The 21,603-nt window shown below is 37.0% G+C and overlaps 1 protein-coding gene across 13 annotated transcripts in view; it reads right to left on the bottom strand.

The window, feature by feature from the left end:
- The window catches only part of DLG2 (discs large MAGUK scaffold protein 2), a 946,755-nt gene that overhangs the window by 570,228 nt on the left and 354,924 nt on the right, over positions 1-21,603 (bottom strand). For 7 of the 13 annotated variants that reach the window (XM_088534959.1, XM_088534956.1, XM_088534970.1 and 4 more), the window contains one exon: positions 12,052-12,132. The exons of the other annotated variants lie outside the window; for them this stretch is intronic. In XM_088534959.1, coding sequence (XP_088391085.1) covers positions 12,052-12,132 — 81 coding nt within the window. The remainder of the gene's footprint in view (positions 1-12,051; positions 12,133-21,603) is intronic. 13 annotated transcript variants of the gene reach the window in all.

The raw sequence follows: 21,603 nt of genomic DNA on the forward strand, positions 1-21,603 counted from the left end.
GATCTGAAAGATGCCAGACAAAGAGTATTCAGAAAGCTCACAATGTGTTAAACTGTATGAAGCCCGATCTAATTGGAGGATAATTTATAGAACACATACAACTCGAGGACACAGAAAAAATTGTTATTAACCTAAAATTTAAACCACAATAAAAGGTACATGTTTTGCTCAGAATTATAGAATCTCTTTGTTCCATATTACCCAACTAATTTCTAGGGCTAAAATAGCAGTGTATAATATCTCAATCCAATTTAAGCTTTATTTTCACATTCTTTTTAAAGTCACAATTCTCACATACTACCACAACCACACAGATTTTACACGGACCCACTATGTAAAGTCCTGTTTCTTTAGATAACCCTTAATATAATCCTTTACTTGTCAAACCTGCATCTTCCATGAGTTTTCTGGTGTCACTTGCTGTAAGATATAGCAAGAAAACTCACCCCACATTCTCTCTGTAGAGTTTTCTCTATGTCAGAGAATAAAATATGGCTTAGCTGTGGTACAATCCCAACAGGCAACCCTGCTGTATATTATTGTTATATTTCTATCTAGTATTGTCACGACAAAACGTGAAAAGAAAGCAGGATAACATGAACTTTAATGAATTATTGCTATATATTCTCAGCAAACAGCAGACAGCAGTTCCACGGCCAATTTATTAACAATTTGTTTCCTCTTTCTTCTTCTGTTATGTATTACTGAAGTTATCTCTCACCCATGTGGTGTCCCTCTGTACGGTTTTTAACTCATATGTTTCTCTAATTTATCATCTATCTCTCCTTTTTTACTTTTGACCAAACATATCCATTGCTGTCCACTCTCACCCAATCACATTCTCTTTACCAATAGATATACAGAACTGAGGAAAAAGTTAATGGAGTTGAAGTTAAGAATAGATCAAATTAAATGTTGTTGTAATCTGGAGAAGATTGGACTCAACTGTAGTAAAGAGAATGAAGACTCTTTGTGTCCTTAGTTACAATTTCTATAGCTCAGCTAGGCTCTCTAACTCCCTACAAAACAGACCAAAGTTGAGTGAAATAAAATGAGAAGTTTCACCCTTTAAGATCAATTATTCATTTTAAAGTTACCTCTGCACTAGATAAGGCAGGTTTTGACATTCATGCAAGAGCTTTAGAATTTGCTCACCAATTATCTGATTTAAAGTCCTGAATTACAAGAAAGAATCACAGGAAATAGTAAATCTTCAAACAATTTAAAAAGGAACCTTGGCTATGAACTGAGGAAGTCATCAGTTGTTTCAAAAGTTATACGAAAGATTTTGTAACCTGTATACGCAGGTAAAATTTCTATCTGCTGTATCTGACTTTAACCATCTCCAAATTAAATATTCTTTTTTTTTTTTTTCTTATTAGACTGTGGAAGTGCCAGTAAGATATATCCTTTTATTAGAGATCTAGCTTTTTAGCCCAATTATGGTGCGAAGTGGTCTTGTGAATCACAGAATAGTTGGGATTGGAAAGGACCTCTGGAGATCATCTAGTCCAACTCCCCTGCTCAGGCCAGGTTGACTGGAGCAGGTTGGGTCAGCTGGGTTTTTAATACCTCCAAGGACCCTAGAGCTTCTGGCAGCCTATTCCTATATTCAGTCAGTCTCACAGTGGACGGGTGTTTTTTTGTGTGTTATAGAGGAATTTCCTTGGTCAGTATGTGCCCACTGCCTCTCATCCAGAAAGCTCCATTGCTTTCTGCACAGCAAATGAAAACAGTTATCACTAGAAGTATCATTATGAGAACCTAGTTCATAACAAGGATCACAAAGGTCACAGAGATACGAAGAGCAATAAGCAGAAAATCTGTTTAGAATTTAAAGCCCTGACCTTCAGCCTGATGCACCACCACTTGGCCTAAGAAGTAACACCTATGTCCATCACAGTAAAAAAAAGTGCATTTTTTCCTCATAAGGTTATACTGAAGAAGCAAAAATTGTGTTAAAATTAATCAGAACTGATCATGAAGTTTTATCCCTTTCATCCCACAGCATCTGATACAGTAAAAGGTCACATGAAAATGCCTTTTTGGTTAATTGACATGTACATGTGGACCTTATCTCTAAGCGACCACTTGGCCTTTTCCTTCTGTTACAATGCACATAGCTGCCCCAAAAAGCAGAGTGATGCTGGATCTCATGCAACTTCAGCAGTTACATCTGCTTTATAGCAAGTGAACAAGTGGGTATTTTTCAAGTTCTGGTCTGGCTTTTAAGATTTTGCTAGAGGATTGGTTTATCTATAAGAGAAAAGGTATGCAGGTGAAACTATCACTAAACCTAAATTCTAGATTGTAGCTGCAGATTAGATCAGAAAAGGCAATTAACCTCTGTAAATCTATTTTCCAAATGTATTTGTATAAACAATTTGTGAAAGTTGTACCACAAATGACACAATTATGATGCATAAGGTTGTAGTGATTTTTTAACAGTGAAAAGAAAGGATCAGGGGAAAATACAGCAAAACCAAAGCAAAATAGCGAAATATTTCAAACTAAACACCAGGAATAACATAGGTGGTGTCTAGGAGACAAGGGCTGGGATTATTAGATCTGGATGACCACAATGTTTGTTTCTTAATTCATGGATTTACTCTTCAAAATCAATCCCCAATTAATTTCAGGAAAAGTGACAGAATCATATTAACAATTTAAGGTGGAAGTGACCTGTGTAGGTCATGGAGTTCAGCTGCCCATCCGAGCATGACAAACTTCAAGGTTACACCAGGTTGCTCAAGACTTTCAAACAGATCTTTGAAAATTTGGGGTCTAGAGGTTCTGTGGAGTCTAGCGAGGAGAATTTAAAGCAGGAGAAGTAATTATTTTTAATGGAATTTCTAAACAAAATAGAAGATTTTGGATTTTGTTACTGGAAGGGTTACTGACGATGCAGTTTAATCTTCTGTCTTCTGAGCTGAACTGAATATAGGGATAGAAACCTCCTAAGGTCATGAGAATGGGGAGGAACCCTTGCCTGATGATGGGAATTCAGAATGAGCTGTGTTAAGCTTGCATCTGTAAGGCTATCTGAAAGAGTATTTAACAGTTAGAACAAACCCCACCATTTTCAAGGACCTAAGGCCAAAGTGAGCTACAAGTTTTCTTAGACAAGCAGAATACATTATAACTTAATGCGTGTGAAGGAGATCTAAGTCAACTCATTCAATGATAATTAAAACCTGCGGCAATACTGAAGGCTTACATGGCAATGACATATGCTATCTCTTGCCAAGATGTGTACAACACATCTTGTGTAGTATAGAGCTATAGCAAAAATATAATTTCTCAAATTTCTCTTATTTCTCCTGTTTTAATTAGACAGCTGAACAACTTTTTATTTATTCATTATTTAATCATTAAGTTTGAATAAAGAGTGGGTTTGGCTCATATTCAGAATACCAGACCTGAAAAGCTATGTTAATATTGTGTGGCTTACAGGATTCAACAGTTTCTTGATGTGTAACATTTCTAACACACTTTAGGTAAAGATTGCACTACATTCAGTCACAGGTGATTTATAATGAAAAGGGATATACTGTGTTTGGTAAGAAAGAGCAATTCTTTTTTTCAAAAAAAGAAAAAAAAAAAAAAAAGGAAAACTGCTGGGTTTTTTTTGTTGTTGTTATTGAGGCTTGGCTCCAAAAGGCAATACAGAAAAAGGTAATCACAACAGAAGCTCAGGCCGTGAGATTTAATCAGTCTGGTCTTTATATTAATCTGCTTCTTTTTGTTCTGTGCAATTCTCCAAATTTACTAGTAATTTGTTTATTTTCAGCATTTATATGAATAAATGACCCGAATAAAAATATGGTTTTAGCCGGACAGAGCCAAATATCAAATGAAATTAAACCAAGCACTTCTTTTTCAGGGATGCATTCACTTGATCCTATATCAATGAAAACTGTTTTATGTTCTTCTATTACACCACAAAAGTATAGTTTTATTTGAGTTTCCTTGAAATATACTCTGCATTGTAAAAAACATAATTTCATCATGATACGTTTTGCCCTGGGAAATATTTATTCAAATAACATGTGAAAAGAATTCTACTAGTAGCTGTAAACTCCCTATAAACAGTTTATATAAACAATCAAAAGACCTTGAACTACCTACACAAAGTGTATATCCTATCAATAAAATTAAAGACACAGTTCATGTAGCTCATATTTCACATCGCTCTGCGCTTTTTTGAAATGGTGAAGCCATTTGAAGCAAAGAGAAAATTTGAAGCAAAGAGAAAAATAATTCCAATCCGTTAAGTAGAGATTGAATAAAGAAAAAAAAAACAGCAACAACAACAACAAAACCTTTAACTGAGGCAGTAGGCACCAGCACAAGGACATAGGATTACTCCATAAGAAATGATATTCTTTGTTAAAAAGGTTTCCCATTGACTTTAAACTGTAGGATGACTAATGACAACTTACTTACACTCAGAGATGCAGGAACTATATCAGTCTTTCCTGTTGTCCACAGTATGCCAACATTCCAACTTTAATAAATGAAAACGTTTTAAGAATTTAGGCAGGATATTGACTCAAGAGGGAATGAAAACACCTACTCATGTCTGCTAAGAAAAAATATTTTTAGCAGCAAGATTTTGAAAAGATTTGGAAAAAATAGTGAATTCAAGTTGATATCGGGCTTCTATTTTAGTCTCAGCTCATTACTGCTGTGTAATGATGACATTATGGAATAATTTAAAGATTCAGTTATTACTGCAAGGCTACAAATACTGCTCGGTTTTGAATTCCTTAGCTTAGGAAGTTCCAGGTCTCTTTCAGAACTGATATGATACCCAGCCTCTTGGCAAACCTGGAATGAACTTGATAATCAAATATTCAAAAAAATGCAGATGTTTCAAGTCAAACAGGTAGCAATGGATGTATTGCGTGTATGCTGCGTCAGTTTTCACATTAAAGAACAGGAATGGAGAATTTATGGCAGTTTGGCAACTCCTAAGTTTTTCACTGGCTGTGAAATAATTTTGCTCTTCATTAAAAAAGTCTGTTTTCTTTACACCAATGTAAGCTGCCTTTCACCCAACACATGCCATTCTTCCAGTGAGAGGGACAGCACAGGGATCACACAGTACATGAATGAACACAACCAGCTCTGGGGTAAAATACAGAGAAAATTCAACACTGCAGTCAGTTTAGAATTTACTCCAGAAACCAGGACCACACATTAGTGCTAAGAATTCTACAAGCATTGAAGCTGATACAAATATATTTTGGTTTTGACTTCATTTCACACAAGAAATACCTTCACCAAAGCAGCTAGAACGGGTACCTCTTTGGTCCCTCAAAATACATAAATTTGTACAGAAGAGATTGTGAGATTTAAGCCACCATCAACTGAGAAAGCACTTATATACATGCCACCAGCCTACATGGCATATTTCTGCTTAACATGATTTAAAATAACTGAACTAAAATCGTCTATTTTTTTAAAGTTTATATAATAATGGAAATGACAACTGACCCAGCACCATACAGCACAATTATAATTAACAGGAGACTTTTCTGAAAGATGTCTGTGGTGCCTTGGGAAAAAAATGTAGGTCATAGCATCAATTAGAAGGAGAACCACCTCTTCATTCTTTCTGTAACATTTAACCCCAAATCATTCTGTTGCTGTAAATTAAACAGCCCACACTACATTACACCACAGGACTGAAGAATTCAGGAATGCCTAGTTTAAAAATGCTTTTGGAGCTCCAGCACTCACTTTATATCCCCATATAAAATGGGCAGCCAATTACAAAACATTGAATTATTTTTCTCAGCCTCATTGACAAAAGCTACCAAATGTATGCTCAATTTTCTTACACATTGACAGGATTAATTATACAATATCAGAGATCTGCAGCAAAGGATGTGAGGATTACCTAGCTCAGATTAGAAACAGAATTTACTTTTGTGGCTGATTGCAAAGGAGAGGTAAGGTTATTCAGGCTCCAAGGTTCAGCTTTGGTATTACTTATATCTGAAAAGTTTAATGAACATCCTTCTAGGTAGGATAAAGGAATACAGAAATAAATAATTTAGGCAAAATGTGTTTGTAAGGGCCACTACAGACAGTGAACACATTTTTTTTGTTTGTTTGTCTAATGGCTTTTTTAGCCATACAAGAAACAGCAATGGCGACTGTTAATAGAGACCACCCAACAAGGTAAAGACTTTCAGGGTGGAAAATGAAAGCAAACAAATAATGTCTTATCTCAGGTTTGATGAGAAAGCATCTCAAACATTACCTATCTTTGCAAGTGCTTGTTCATTTAGAAATAGTGGTCAATATATTGGATTCTTTCAATTCATTTAAAGTTTTATCATCTGCTTCAGTGGGAGAAATATTTTTCTCAGCTGGTGAAGCTGCACGACCAACTACACCATGACGATAAGCCAGACAGCATGAGCAATATCTGCCAAAGTCCATGAGAGAGACCACAGGGGAACATCAACTGATATCATAAGGAAAGGGAAAATCAATTGTTAAAGTGTACCTCCATCTCCTCAACTCCTCACAAGTAATCATTAATAATGAAAAGCTACTGCAGATAAAATTTGGTCTCCTGATACCCATGCAATATTTTCAGCAGAAAAATTCTGCACAGACAAATTAGTGAGTTGGTAATTCCACAGTGATATGTAAGAAAGAGCAAAAACTCATTTCTGAAAAGTTAGCAGAGAAAAAGCTAAACAAATTATGTTAATTAACAAAAATGACTCCGAAGACACAGAGGAATGAGGGAAATTCCAGTTTAATACAATCAGGTTTTAGGCTCCAGGTCTGCCAGTGTTCTCTGGTGAGTTTTTCTAAGGACGATAAGGATATTAAGAGCCCATCTCCCCATTTCTCAGTTGAAAAGTTGAGATAACACAACTTCTGATTAGAATCTATTGTTATAACATCTAGGGATTGATGTTATGGACAGGAATCCCACTGCTGAAGGCATTCAGCAAAACTAGAATGAAAAAAAAGGAAGTAGCCAAGCCCAAAAGACTTTCCAAACTGAGGTGAAAACAAAAGGCAAGAGATAGAGATAGGCAAGAGATAGAGATAACAGCACATAAGCCATTGTTCAACAGCTGTCAGTAGGATGTGACCAAAGTCTCATACCCTTATTTGCCTAACCATTGAATGCTTGGTAGACATTAGGAAAAAAATAAGGATTTTGCTGGCAAAATAACAAACACATATCAAATTTCATAGTGTTTCAATATACAAAATTTCATAAAATTTCACAGCTGAGCAATAGGCCCTTGCATCCTTGCCCAACTGGAAATGAGAATCAATCTCTCTGAGTGAGGGAGATAGAGCAGGCAGGATGGGAACAAGCTTTGGAGAGCCTCCCAAGTAAAGCAGCTATTTTATGCTAGATGCAGTTCAGATGAGGGAGACTAGGGAGGAGGGAAAACATAGCTAATTATAATTATACTTTTTCTAGGGATTGATCAGGGCAACTGCACAGTTGTAGAAGATAGGGGGCCTCAGCTTCTTCATACCTCCAAATGTGATAGCATTTATTGTACTAGATGTTGTATAGATGGCAACAGATCATTTAGTGTTCTGGAAGCATATGCAATGGTTTTATAATTGTAAGTTATTTACATAAAATAGATAAAAAATTGTAAAGACTTTTGAGGCAGTACTACACTTTCATCTCAAAACACATTTCAAAAGAAAGAAAAGAAAATGTTATCTCTCTTTTACAGGTAGGAAAACAAAGGCGAAGAGAATTAAGTTATCTAGAATGACTCAAGATACTAGCAGCAAAGCTAGGAATAGAAACGGCATTTCGTAAGTCTAGAGTCTGATTTTGAAGACCACCTCAACCAGCTCTACAGAGAATCACAGAAATACAGGCTGTGGGCAGCCACATAGCACTGAAACAACATCAAATTCACAAAATCACACAGAAGCACAGAATTTGAGGTTGGAAAGGACCTTTAGAGATTATCTACTTATTCCCCCTGCTCAAGTAGGGTCTTCTACAGTTTCCTAGGACCCCATACCAATGGCCTATGAATATCTCCAAGGATGGAGACTGCACAAATTCTCTAGACTACTTGTTCCAGTGCTCAGCCACCCTCACAGTGAAAAAAGAAAAAAAAAAAGGGTTTTCTATCTTCACCTTTTCAGATGAAGCTTCCTGTTTGTTTGTGCCCATTGCCTTTCATCCTACCATTAGGCAACACTGAGAAGAGTCCTCTTTATACCCTCCCTTCAAATGTTCATACAGATTGACAAGATCCACCCTCAACCTTCTCTTCTGCAGGTCGCAATTTTCTCAGACTTTTCTCATAGGAGAGATGCTCCAGATCCTTCATCACCTTAGTAGCCCTCTGGCGAACTCATTCCCATAGGTTCATGTGTCTCTTGTATTAGGGAGCCCAGAACGGGGCACAGTCCTCCAGATGCAGCCTCACCAGGGCTAAACAGAGTAGGAGGTTCACCTTCCTGGACCTACACAGTCTTGCTGTTTTACTCAAATGTTAGCAGTTCCAGATTACCAAATCAGTAAAGGGAAATTAATTTAGATGTTAATATCTATGGAGGATTCAACTTCCATGCTTCTCTCATTTAGGGCAAGAGACAGCCATACTGAGCTCTTTGGTCAATCTGGAACTAAAGAGTGATGGAATTAAAACAAAAACAAGAACAAACAAACAAAAATGCATAGCTCCAACAAAAAGAGGTAAAAGTCACTCTAAAGACCTCAACTGCAGATGACAAGAGACTACACATGTTGCTTATTTTCTTCTAGAAGCTTCTTTACGTAAGTAGCCCACAGCACTTTTTTTCCTACTGAAGTTTTGGACGACAGCCCCAGGTAGCATGTCTTCTAGCAGCCTGATTGATTCATGCTTGCCTTGAAATGCAAACTGCAAATCTTTGCCCAAGCAAAATGCAAAATGAGAAAAGCAGTCTTAGCCTCCATTCATCCACAGGGAGGAAGTAAAAAGGAAGTAAATGCTCTCATTAGATCAAGTAATACAACTTCATATTTCTTCATTCAAACTAGCAGCTGGGGAAGGAGAAGGTGATAAACTACTGTAGTTATGCGAGTCGAAACTCCATCACTTTATCATCTAATCCTGCATTTCAGCACTGAAGAAGTGTTTTGCTGAGTCTGCTGGAGCACAGAACAGGCATCTAAAAGACTCAGAGTTTAAGGCATTTCATAACACTGACAACAGTAATTTGTTTTACACTAAAGTGTATACAGCTATTTCAGAAAAGCATCTAATCTTGAAAACATAATGAGATGGAAATCCACCACATCCCTTGATAGTTTGTCCAATATTCTAACAGCTAAAAAATGCCCATCTAGCATTTGTTTAGTTTCACCCTGATACTATTTTACTTTTCTCTGCTATATTAAATAATCCTTTTATTCCTGGTCTCTCCATGGGAATACATTGTGATGAAGTTCTTTAAGCCTATTCCTGGAGGACTCTTTCTCCACTGTATTCTCTGTTCTCTCTGTATGCATTTAATATGTTTAAAATACAACTCCAAAACTTTGCACTATGTTTGTACAGTCACACTAATGGTGCACATTCAAACCAAAGCACCTCCTGACAAGCAGCATTTAGTCCTTCATTTAACATTCAAAGTTCACACTGCCACCCCCTGCTGAGTCATCCATTCTTTCCTCTGAAACCTTCTTAGAGTCACTTCTTTCCAATGTATGGTTCCTCTCTGTGTTCCTCCGTCTGTCACTTCTTCCTTCTGCCTCTATAATTCTCCTAGGTAATAACAATTTTGTTTGAATGGACTGTCTTTAACAAGCTAGCCTGTAACTGGACTGCTTGGCATAACTGTATCCTCCTTTCTTTCCCATTTATTCAATCCCTGCATTTTCAGCACATTTGACCATCCATGAGCTTATGCTGCTTTCCAAATCATTTGTGGAAGTATTGAAACATGCTGTCCACATCCGATTCAAAATTGTTGAAGGCTGTCCCTCAGAAATTCCATGTAAGGATCATTTCTCATTGACTAGGACTTTGAAATGCCAGTTAATCAGTCCTTAAACATTTAGGGAACATTAGTTTGATAAAGTATACTATTATTTATTTAAACCAGACATAATGTAGAATTAAATCAAATGTATTATGAAAGTCTAAACAATAATTACTGCCATTCATTAGGCGAAATCACATTATGGCAGAATGAAATGAGGTTTATTTAATATAATCTCTTTGCTTGAAAATTGTACTGACTATTATTAATTTATTCCTAAAATTAATTTATTCCAATGCTTGCTTTTTTAGGCAAATCCTGTTAATCTTTCTGGTATTTTCCCCAGGACTGACATACAGCTAACTTGCTCAGAAGCACGGTTTAAAATATAATGGCATGATACTCACACTCCATCTCTCCAGAATTTCAAAAATATTCCAACAGATCTCTTCAGCCTCCTTAGGTAAGGCTTTTAGGTGAAAGTTACCACATAATGAGCCTCTGACTTACTTATTTTTTCACCAGCAGTTGTTATTTTAACATCCTTTTAAAAATTCAGTGCTGTTTGCATAGTAGGGACACTAGATATAAAACTACCATGTGGACTTGTTAAGGAGGAAAGACCACTTCCCTCTTACCCTGTGCCACTCAGTACTGAAGCGGTATCCGATTTTTATTCATCTTTACACAAGTAAATGACACAATTAATGAAATAGTGAATGGCTTATTTTTTTCTCATTTGAAAATGCTGCCCCCCAAAAAAACATATTAAAAATTAGCTAAGTGCACCTCAAACCAAAAAAAAAAAGAAATGTTTACAAACCCTTTTCAAAATCTCAGGAGGTATAAATTCAGTGACTAGAAACATACTGCAAGAGTTCTGATCCATTATTTTCATTCCTGAATTCCTTAAGTATTGCCACCTTAATCACCACATATTTGGGTCCTTTATGTTTTTAAAAATTACCTGGACAACATAAGTGACTACAAATGGATATCTAATTGGCAGACAGCAATGCTACCTCAGAATTGTCACCTGCCCTTCTTGACTCAGTGACTTGTTAACTGCGAGATCACAGGATAGCAATATGGATATCAACAATATATCACTTGAGACTACTTTCACCAGAAACATCCCATTAGTGTGCATTATCCTGAAATCTTAAACTGTCTCCTTTTCCTCCTGAGATTCCAGAGAACCCAGCTGGCAAACAAGCAAAATATCGCATTTCTCCCAAGTCTATTACAATAATGGCAGGAAATCATACATCAAAAACTGAGAATGCAAAGACAGCATAAACTAAACGGAATATTTTGATAAAAGAAATTTATGGAGTTTTCTAAACTGTCTCTGTAGAGACTAGTTGCAGTGACAATTCCTCTTTTAGAAAAGCTGTTTGTTAAAAATAACAATTTCAGCAGTGCTTTTGCCTATGAAGTTGCTCAGGTCTATGTCGGCAACAAAATTAGTGATGAAAATATTTATGCTATACCCCAAGTTGGTTCTGCCTGTTACATATCAAATACAGATTTTATCGGTGGATGGCCAACAGATAATAAAAGGAAATTTCAGAAAGAAGAAGGTGAACATTTCCTGACCAGATGAGATATCTGAAGTTTAGACATCTACTTCAAAGTTATTTGACCACAAAGTCAAAGTCTAGACAAGGGAGAGAGACAATCATGTTTAGGACATGATCCATCTCAGGCTAAATGAGACATCCGAAACAAGTTAGAACACTGCATTCGAGGGGAATCTTTCTCTTAATTGACTATCATGGGAATATCATTGACTAGTTCAGATGTCAAGTTAGTGGAGACCAAAATGTTTTCAGAATGGGGTTCATGCAAGATTTTAAGATTTCTTATCTGCCACAGTATGTTGGCAATTGTAGAGGCATAATTTTTTTTTTTTGGACTTGTAACAAATGTTTTTGTGCCTAAGGGAACATTGGTGAGAAAAACGGGCAAAAATCGGCAAAGAATGGAACAAAGAAGCCAGGGTAATTATTTCCTTTCCTCCCTTATTTCAGGGATTCTCACAACTCAATTCACTACTCTCACCTGTGGGGTAGTCCATTCCATTTCAGGAAAAGGTCCCAGCTGAAGGCCTCTACCTGGGGAATTCTCTTCCTCTTGGCCTTTCTGGAAGTACATAGAGACATCTACTCAGGACATGTTCCAAAGTGAGATTTTTCATCTTGCTTGTATATGGTGCTTATATGTGTGTTTTTGCTTCCTAGGTTGTGTGTGGTTTTTTTTGCTGGTGGTGGTGGTGGTGGTTTTTTTTTTTTTTTCTCTCTCTTTTGCTGTGACTGCTTTAGGAATTAATCTGGTGTGTTGTCTGTTTTCTTCAGGTTGTTAATAGGTGTTAATATATGTTGAAGTGCCTAGAGGCATTTTAACATTAATGATGTAGCATTATGTTATATAATATTCAAAATGTGTATGCATATTATTGATCATAAATATCTGTGGAATATCTGTTTTTCCTTCAGGGAAGAACAAGCAAGAAATATATTTTTAAAGAATTAACACTGTACTGTATATTTCAATATATTTTTAGTATGCAATATCTGCCAGTCTCAAGCAATTATTAGTAAATCAAGTTAAAAAGCTATAAAGAATAAATATTCTCTTGACAGACCACCTCTTCCTACCTAAAATTAGAAATAACCCTGTTGCTTTGAAACTTGAGAAATCACTCTAATTGTCATTATGAATTTGTGCAGTTTTAACAGTAGGCGACTATACATTTGCTTTTAATGAATACCAGGCTTCATTTGGGGGCAAATAGAAAATCTGCAGTAAAACTTAGGCTCCTGACTAGGTGTGAGTCAACGCTGCTGCAGAAAACCTATTCTCAAGCAACAATATGAATGAATGAGGCCTGTCATTAAAAAGAGAATTATGCTGCAAGAACCACGCTTTTTGTGAACAGCAAAATTACCATGTCTGCATCTATACATCCACTGTATATCACCCTCATCTTGTAGTATATCATTTTGGTGACTTTTCTTTTTCTTTCCCACCCCTCCAAAAAAACACCCAACATTTTAAAAGGAAAAAAATCAACACCCCTTTACTCTGCTAGATTAAGTTTTCACCCGCAAGATGATGCTTTTTGCCAACAAGCAGTACACCACAAAGCTAACAAGACATTCAGTGGAGTCTTGCAACACTGTCAATACAAAGAATGGCTACCAAATGGAAAAAAAAAAAAGTGTATAATGTATTTTAATGTATTTTTCAGAACGACTGTGTACTATCCAGCCAATGTTAAGTATAGTCTACGGAAAAGGCCTTTCTGTCTCTGCTTGAAAGGATTACTGCTGTCATAAATCAGTGTTCTTAAGAACTGAAGTTTAAATTGATGCTGCCAAACTTCAGGCATTTAGATGTGTCAGCTAAAAGCAGAGCTGTTCCGAGAATGGTAAACGCCTGAGAAAGGTTCAGATCTTAAATGCACTGAATTGCTCTTTGGAGGACTTTCTAATGTGTCTCATTTAAGGGAATGAATTTGGGTCTGAATATTTAATCAAGCTCATTGGGACAGGATAGTTTTTTTTTTCTTTTCTTTTAACATGACTCAAAATCTGGGGAAACTTCTCATGGAGCGCAATGAGTGGCCATGAATGCCCCAGGGAGCTGGTGACAAGTCGGCTGGTAGCTTTGCATTTGCTGATGTGTGAGGTTCTGCATGTGTGTCTATTTAGTTCACTTTGTAGGTTGAATTTTGGAGGCTTATGGAAAGAAACATACAGTTCCATTTACGCAAATAGAAGAACTTCTCAGAGTGCTATGTACCCCTAAGGAAGGAAATCAAATGCAAAGGTCCTGTTGCAAAACAGTTTTCATTCCAAAAATTCTAGTTAACTGCATCTAATGACGTGGGTTGTTGTTATTTGGTGACGACAAAGCACCCACGGGAGAGCTCTGTCATTTTGGGGGCACTTTTTTTTTTCAGAAAAACACTAAGGAATTGAAGGGAATCTATAGGTGAGCAAAAGTACCAATAAGGGATTTGGAAACCATGACCCAGAGAAAACTGAAAAAAAGATACTAAATGGAACAGTGACCAATTACTCCCTGTTTCCCGTGAGGACAGGGCCCAGAGAAGTCATCTGCTTTCAGATTTTGCTTCTACAAAAGAAACTTTCCAACTGCTAGCTGCTGAAGCATTGAAAGAAATCCTTTCCTTCCCTGAATGTTATTATTCCATAGCCTTCGTACACGGGAAGTTTATTTTCTTGCAATTTCAGCAATTTTAAAGGGAGACAGATGATTAATAGTCAGCAAACAGCAAAAGCCAAATTCCTCTGTATTAATTTAAAAATATGAACTGCTTTCAAACTCAGGTTGCATGAATTATACTAAGTGGATATATAGAAATGTTATGGTCTTTGTAAAAAGACTCTTGAATATATTCTGCTCTAATACAAGTGAGGGAGCTTTTATAAACAGAATTTTTTTGTAGGCATCATAATTTACATAATATGTGTGACAAAAGGTGAGATTAAGTTTCCCAAATAGAGGCACTAAGGCATCACTTGGTCTCCAGCTGCTGCTTCTTAAGGATATGGGTTCCCCTCTGTGATTTTTGCCTGCCCAGTGTGTGGCTCAAATTTTGTAGGACATCAGGAATATCACTGGATGGCTACGTTAGACAAGTGAGTCCTATACCCCAAATCCTTTAAAATCTATTTTATTTTTGTGGGGATTTCTATATAATAATAAACATATTATAATGTAATAATAAACATATTATAATATAGTAAACATTATAATAATAAACTCAAAAAAAAGAGACTTTGTTAAGTGGCAGCTTTGTGTAAGTTAAAGTATCTGCACTTGTTACTATTATCCTTATATTTGACTGACACAAATACTCGTGACATGGAATAAAGCTGGAACACATAAAGCCATATAGCAATTCACAGAAGCACAGGCAAGGAAGGATTCAAAAGAAAGAGCACAACCAAGAGACAGAAGAAACCTACGTTGGGTTCAAAGCCCAGAAAAAAAGCCATTGCTCTAATCTTTAGTTAAGTCAACTGCTTCTGTAAAAACAAATGGTTTACTAAGAGCTGTGGAAAAGAACATTGCTGGGTCTGAAGAGGTCTCTAGAGGCCAGTGTAGACCTATACTTTAATATGTATGTATGCATCTGCCTGCATTGCTGCACCAGAGACAATTCTGGGTAATATCAGTATCTGACTAATATTATCTTAGATGTGTCAGAGGGATTGGGACTAGCATGTAAACAAATGTTAAAAAAAAAGATAAAGACACAAGTGGAAGAACAGTTTCACACAAGCCCAAAGACATCATCTCTTAACACAGGACACCAAGTTTATGCTTGCCTTATACTGCTGCTCCTACAAAATCTCATTTTCTATAGTGTCATCCTATAAAATATCCCTCTTTTTCCAATTATTGCACTAAAAAAGGAACTTTATATACCTGTTGCAAAGCCACATCTTTTTAATCCTATCATTCAATAGCATTCATTCACAGCATGGGTGAATTCAGTTTATTGATCACTACCCGGCAATTCATTGATCACTCATTGGTTAGAGGTTTCCAGGGATCTTGTCTTCGACTTGGGGCTAGGCTTAAGAGCAAGATTATTTTTGCCTTTATTGTCTGCGAAACTCATCTGTTGGTTAGAGTCCCCAAAGCACATCTTTCATTAACCAAATTAATGCTTGCAATTAATGCATGCATTTGATCAATACAATAAGTAACCTGCTAACAGAGTTTAATGAGTTTGGAAATTTGCAGAGCTGGTGCTTCAATCCAATGGATTTCAACTGGCTTATTGTTAGTGCCACTGTCAAATGGACACAAATCCACTTGTTTTGGCTGTTCCCTGTTCAAACTGCTGCCTGCACAGTTCTTCTTGCCCCTCCTGAAAACATAAATTAAGCATCTTTTCTGTTCAAGGGAGTTGTATTTTTTGTTGTTACTGTTTTTTTTTTTTTTCTCAATAACCAACAGGAGCCTCTTTTGCATAATTTCGACTGTGTTTTTGGCATATTCTGGAAAGCTTTAGATCAGCAATATTGCTCTGCATCTGAATTTAATATGAGATATTTTGTACCTTTTCTTGTGAATTGTTCACTCTAAGGGATACTCATTTTATTACATTTTATCTGTAACATTTTGGGGATCACCTTCCTAATGCCCAAGTCCTTTCAGCTCTGGGAGTTCTTCCTTAAATTGATAATAAACTTTAAAAAAAATGCTATGGCCAAGTGTAGTCGTTTTCCAGTGTCTTATGCTAAATCTTGTCTGGCAACCACTGTGCACATCTCCTCTGAGACCAGAGTAGTTATTAAAATCTGATTATAAAGAACAAAATTTAGGCTCAGGACAATTTTTTGTACTAAACTTCTACCAGATTCATTAAAAACTTTTACTACAACAAACAGCTCTCTTCTAGCTTTTTATGCAGCTCATAAATCGTACATTTTTTACTGAAAAAAAAAAATTCTCCATCTGAAGAAAAGTGGGGATTTCATAAGCCCTTTTGGCCAATCCAGTAAGTGGTCTGTGGTCAGTATTAGTTTACAATGGCTTCCCATGAATGAATGAAATAGTTATACCCACAAACCAACACCTGTATTACAGCAAACCGATGCTCAGTCTTTATCACCTATAATGCCAAAGCTATTCCACAAAGTGGAATAAGAGGATTGGAAACTTAGCATTTCATTTATGAAGATCACAAATTAAATGAGCTCCTTGAACTCTTTCAGCTCCCCAGATTCTTAGAAGGGCTAAAGCATTAACTTCTCTGTGTTGCTCTCCATCCTAAGAAAGGCATGTCCTATGTGTCCTAAGGATGGCATGTGCCAGCATGGGTCGGAATCACTGTGATCTCTTGTAGCTACAAAACAGTCAGTGCAGTTTTGACTACTCTTTCCCAGAGCTGCTAAGACCCTGACTTTCTTACTTTCCTTCTAGGTCTGCTTCTTGTGAGGATACCCACAGATGTGCTCCACTCTTCTTGCCCAGCACAACACAAATGACAGCATGAGGAAAGAGGGGAGGGTTGCACGGTTTTCCTAAGGTATCTGCTGATACACCTAGATGTTAAAAAAGGTTGGCAGAACATTTTCTTCAAAATCATTCCACCTTTTTTTTTTTTCTTTCCTTACAAAAGCTATTAAGCATTCTTGTTATGCTGGTCCTTAAAGTAGGTATGTCACTTTAGTACCAGAGAGACGTGCCGAGCATCTAGATGCCACAGATTTCCTTGGGTATGGTGTCACTTCCACCGCAGACAGAGTGGTGGATGTCTCAGGTGGTCTAGATCTAAAATGGCATTAGATGTTCTGGCAGTTTTATCACTCATTTCCTAGAAAGCAGTTTCTGGATGAGGAAATGGGGTACACAAAGTCTCTGCTAATAAAAATAATATTTTTATAAAGTATCATTAGAAATATAGAATCTTCCAAAGTTCTGTCTATATATCCAGTTAGTTCAATATTATTTTAACATGTGGTCTCCCAGCTGAATGCTGTTCTTCAGATACCTTCATAGGTTAACTTCCAGGCACTGATGGAGCTATGTTGTCCAGAGAGAAGATACCTCATGATTTCCCTCCCTCCCTAAATGTCCAAGGTTAGAAAGCACTGCTTTAGTGGGAAAAAATCTTTTACTATCAATTGTAAATTTGCTATCTTATATCCAGGCCTGAGCTTTCTTACAATGAAAACAACAGTTTCTGGCAACATAGTGGTGTGTGCACCATGTCCAACCTCATAAATGTTCCATTAACTCTCAGTTCAATAGAATATTTATCTCTTAATGAACTGCTGTTCATTGCTCCTATGAGGATACATCTGAGCAAAACACGCAGCTGGTTTTTGCCAGCTCTTACCAAGTGATACAATCCATTCTCTTCCTCTCATCTTTTCTTCTGTGGCACCCACTGGGTTGGCTCCTGTTAACTAAAATTGCTTGGGCGACTACATGTATATTTGTTTGGTCACAGTCTGCGCTCCGATGCTGCTACACTTAGCTCTCTCTTTTGGGATTCTCAGTCCTCCAGAGCTGAGAATCCTCCAGAGCTGTTTTCAGTGTCTGCCACTTTCCCAGAGAACTCCAGCCCCAAGGAGACTGGCTGTGACCTGATCCACATTTCCCATCTGTATATTTTCTCTGTTCCTTTTAACTCCTTGTCCTAATTGTGCTCAGCAATCCCTTAGTTCTGCTAGTGCTTGCAAGAGGTCTCAGCTAGCTGGGAATAACCACAAGCCTGATGCCACCTCCTACCACCAGAGACCATTTGTGTCTTATGAACGTTAACACAGAAGCATTAATCAGCTAATCTACAAGAACTCTTTTTTGAGTCATTTTCAAATATATGCTTTCTAAAGCAGTTAACACTAAATTTCATGCCATTCACTAGTGCAAAATACAGCAAATTTTACAACAGACAGAAGAATTATCATGAAGTACACTTTGAGGTCATAACTGTGCTGTATTTTTGAGGGGTTCCAGGGTATAAATACACATTTTAATTTTTCTACAGAAATTAAATATGCCAATTCAGAAATAGATTGGCAGGAAATCTTTGTACTGTTTAATTTTAGCAGGATGCTAGGCATTAGACCTCATGACTCAGAGGAGAAAATTCTGTATTTAAAGAACAGAAATCTATCTCTGTAGGTCCAGCTTTCCTATATTTAAAGGAGAGTTACTGTTTAAAGACATTCCTGGATGTAATTGTTCTAACATTTTATCCCTCAAACAACAACAGAATGGAATTTTTATGATGTTCTGTCTTAGTGTCTCCTTTCTCAGTATTTCTCATTTCTCTTTAGTTGAACTCTTGGTGTTCATATTCTGAGCATCTACTTAGTATATTCTTATACACACATTATGCTTATGTTGTCTGTATATAATGTTATCTCATTATATAACAGCTCAGCAATTCTTATTCAAAAGATGCGGGGATGTATATTTGTGTAGGAAAAGAAAATATATATCCTCAGTTCTTCCTCTAAAGTATTTATTAATCCTCTTCTGGAGCCACTGCCCTGAAGAATTATGTCACTTAAAATGGAGAATTACAGGCCAAGCACAGGAAAAAAAAAATAAAAGGAAAGTGTAGTTTGGAGAAGTGCTTTACATAATACTTGCAAAGCTCACTACCAAGAACATGCCATTCACTGAATCTCATGACAGCAATAAAAGTGAATAGTACCCTTTAATGCCTTCACCATTTAGAAATATTTCACAGGAGTATAATACATGCTTTTTCACATAACTTTCCTCTATTCACTCTGCCCGCACAAAATAGCTCAAACTTTGTACAGCTGTCAGGCTCTCCTTGTATCAGCTGGTGCAAATCAGCACCATCTCCCTCACCCTCACCACTTCTCTTGCTCTGGAAAGATCTTTGTTTATGAAAGACCCTTTCTCATGAAAGATGTGTGTATTTTGGTAAAAAAATAACACAGGAGAGGTGGGGGATGGAAGATGAACACATGAAGGGAATATCACATGGGTACATGTACTGAAAACCTCTGTTCCTTCAGGTGATGTGGGAAGACTGAGGACCTTTCTGCTATGACACCACATCACTGGAGCCTCTAACTCCTGACAGATAGGCAGATGATGCAAAACCCTTTTCAAAAACTTTATGGGTGAAATTAGCTCCTCGGTATCAAGCACTGGCATCAAAGTGCAGTGCATAATCAAATACATAGCTTGCCTTTGGTGCTATGAGCTTGTCTGAAAAAAAAATACTTGTTAACGTTGCCTTAATAGCTCATAGAATTCATGATTGCAGGGTGCCTCACAAATCCCAGCTAAATATGAAAAATGATAGATCAGACTTCTGACAAGATATAGATTGCTCAGGCAATTATGGCATTATGTTTTGGCATGGACAGTTACCCAACTGGAGAGAAATTCAGCTTTCTCTTTACACTGCAATACTTGACCTGAGAAATATCAGAAACAAACTACTTCTAGAGACAAGATACCTGGTCTGATTAATTAGCTTCCTGATCTAGCACAGCAAGCCCTACATTGGTATGACACAACATAAACACACACCCAGTGCCAGTGTACATAGGAGGCAAATTTAGGATTGTCATGGGAACTTTGTGTCCAGAATTTTTGATTTTTGTGTAACTAAAATAACATAAAACTAATGTTTTAGTAGTTTAATTTTACCTTGTAATTAATCATGTTTACATGTCTTTTAGGCAGGATAATTGAGTTTATCTGAAGGCTGTAAGGTGTAGTCCACTGGAATAACTTTATTTGAGATTTTTCCAAACTTGATTTTCTAAGCACGGGATATTTTACACTGAGTTCACTACGATGGAGTGACTACAGCAGAGTACCAAAATAGCTGAGGCAATGTCACAGCATGTGATTTGAGTTAACCTCCATGGCAGCACTGGGCTCAGCACAAATCACGTGTTTGCAGTGTAGAGAGGGTCAATTTCTGACATAGACTGATGCTAAGGGATGGGAAGAAGAGGAGTGCTTCTGGGACCAGATACTTCAGCAGCAGCCACTGCCTCACATGCCTTTAATTCAGCATAACCCACCTCAGTCTTGCTCTTTGCCACACTTATATGTATATAATGATAGTATATATATGTATATTTATCAGTATTTCCTCCAGCTTTGAGCATGTCACATTGTCTAGATTGTCCCCACAAGAAGGAACTGAGCAATGTGCAAGCATCGTTGATCTAATCGCAGTGGCACTGCAGCTAGTGACCACCGGAACATTAGTTTTATATTCTCTAGCCCTGTTACATGTGTAGATACGGCTGTCAGCACTGCAGACATGGAAAATGGGCTTTCTGATGAGCCAGATGGCATACTGAAGGGTGAAGGAAATGAGGGAAAAAAATAATCTTAGGGACTGTAGTAAAATGAGACCCTGCCATACAGGTCCATGCTGAGGAAGAAGTTTAGTTAAAATATTCACTATAAGTCTCCTCCCTAAAGGAATACCACTTAATACATGTTAAAATATAATTGTATAATTGGAACTCAAGTGTTTGGGTTATGTAAAAGGTGCTGTAGGCGTATCAGCATAGACAGAGGTAATTAGATCTTGTATATTAACATTTCTTTTGCTTAAAGTGATCATCTTTATTTTTAGTAGAGGGGAAGAGGAAGCCCAGAAATCTGGTGAGAAAAGGTGCTCTTTGGAACTGTTAGTGCAGTCCTGCATTAGCTTTGTCTCTACCTTTGTCACTGACTGGACTGTAATAATATTTTTGCACTAGATGATTGCCTGCTTAATGCAACCCCAGCTGGGTGCCCACACAACATCAACTCTGATACTGCTTCTGCTGAATTCAGCATAAAGCTGAATTGTCTGCAAGCATCAATCTTTGTACTGAAAATAGGACTAGATAGTAGCATTAGATAATATAATACTTTGCATGTATATATATATAGTAACAGGGCATACACTGATGCCACAAAGAAAGTCTGTGGCAGACCCAGGAATAGAAATCAGAGCTTCAATCTCCCCTTGAGATAAGGGTTAACATTTTATATAGAAAAGAGTAAACAGCCGCACATCACTGCTTAACTGAATCAGTTCGAAGGATGCAATAAAAATATGAT

This window comes from Tinamus guttatus, unplaced genomic scaffold, assembly GCF_059628265.1.
Source record: "Tinamus guttatus ecotype Peru unplaced genomic scaffold, ASM5962826v1 Tinamus_guttatus_pri_ptg000602l, whole genome shotgun sequence".
Classification (NCBI taxonomy): Eukaryota; Metazoa; Chordata; class Aves; order Tinamiformes; family Tinamidae; genus Tinamus; species Tinamus guttatus.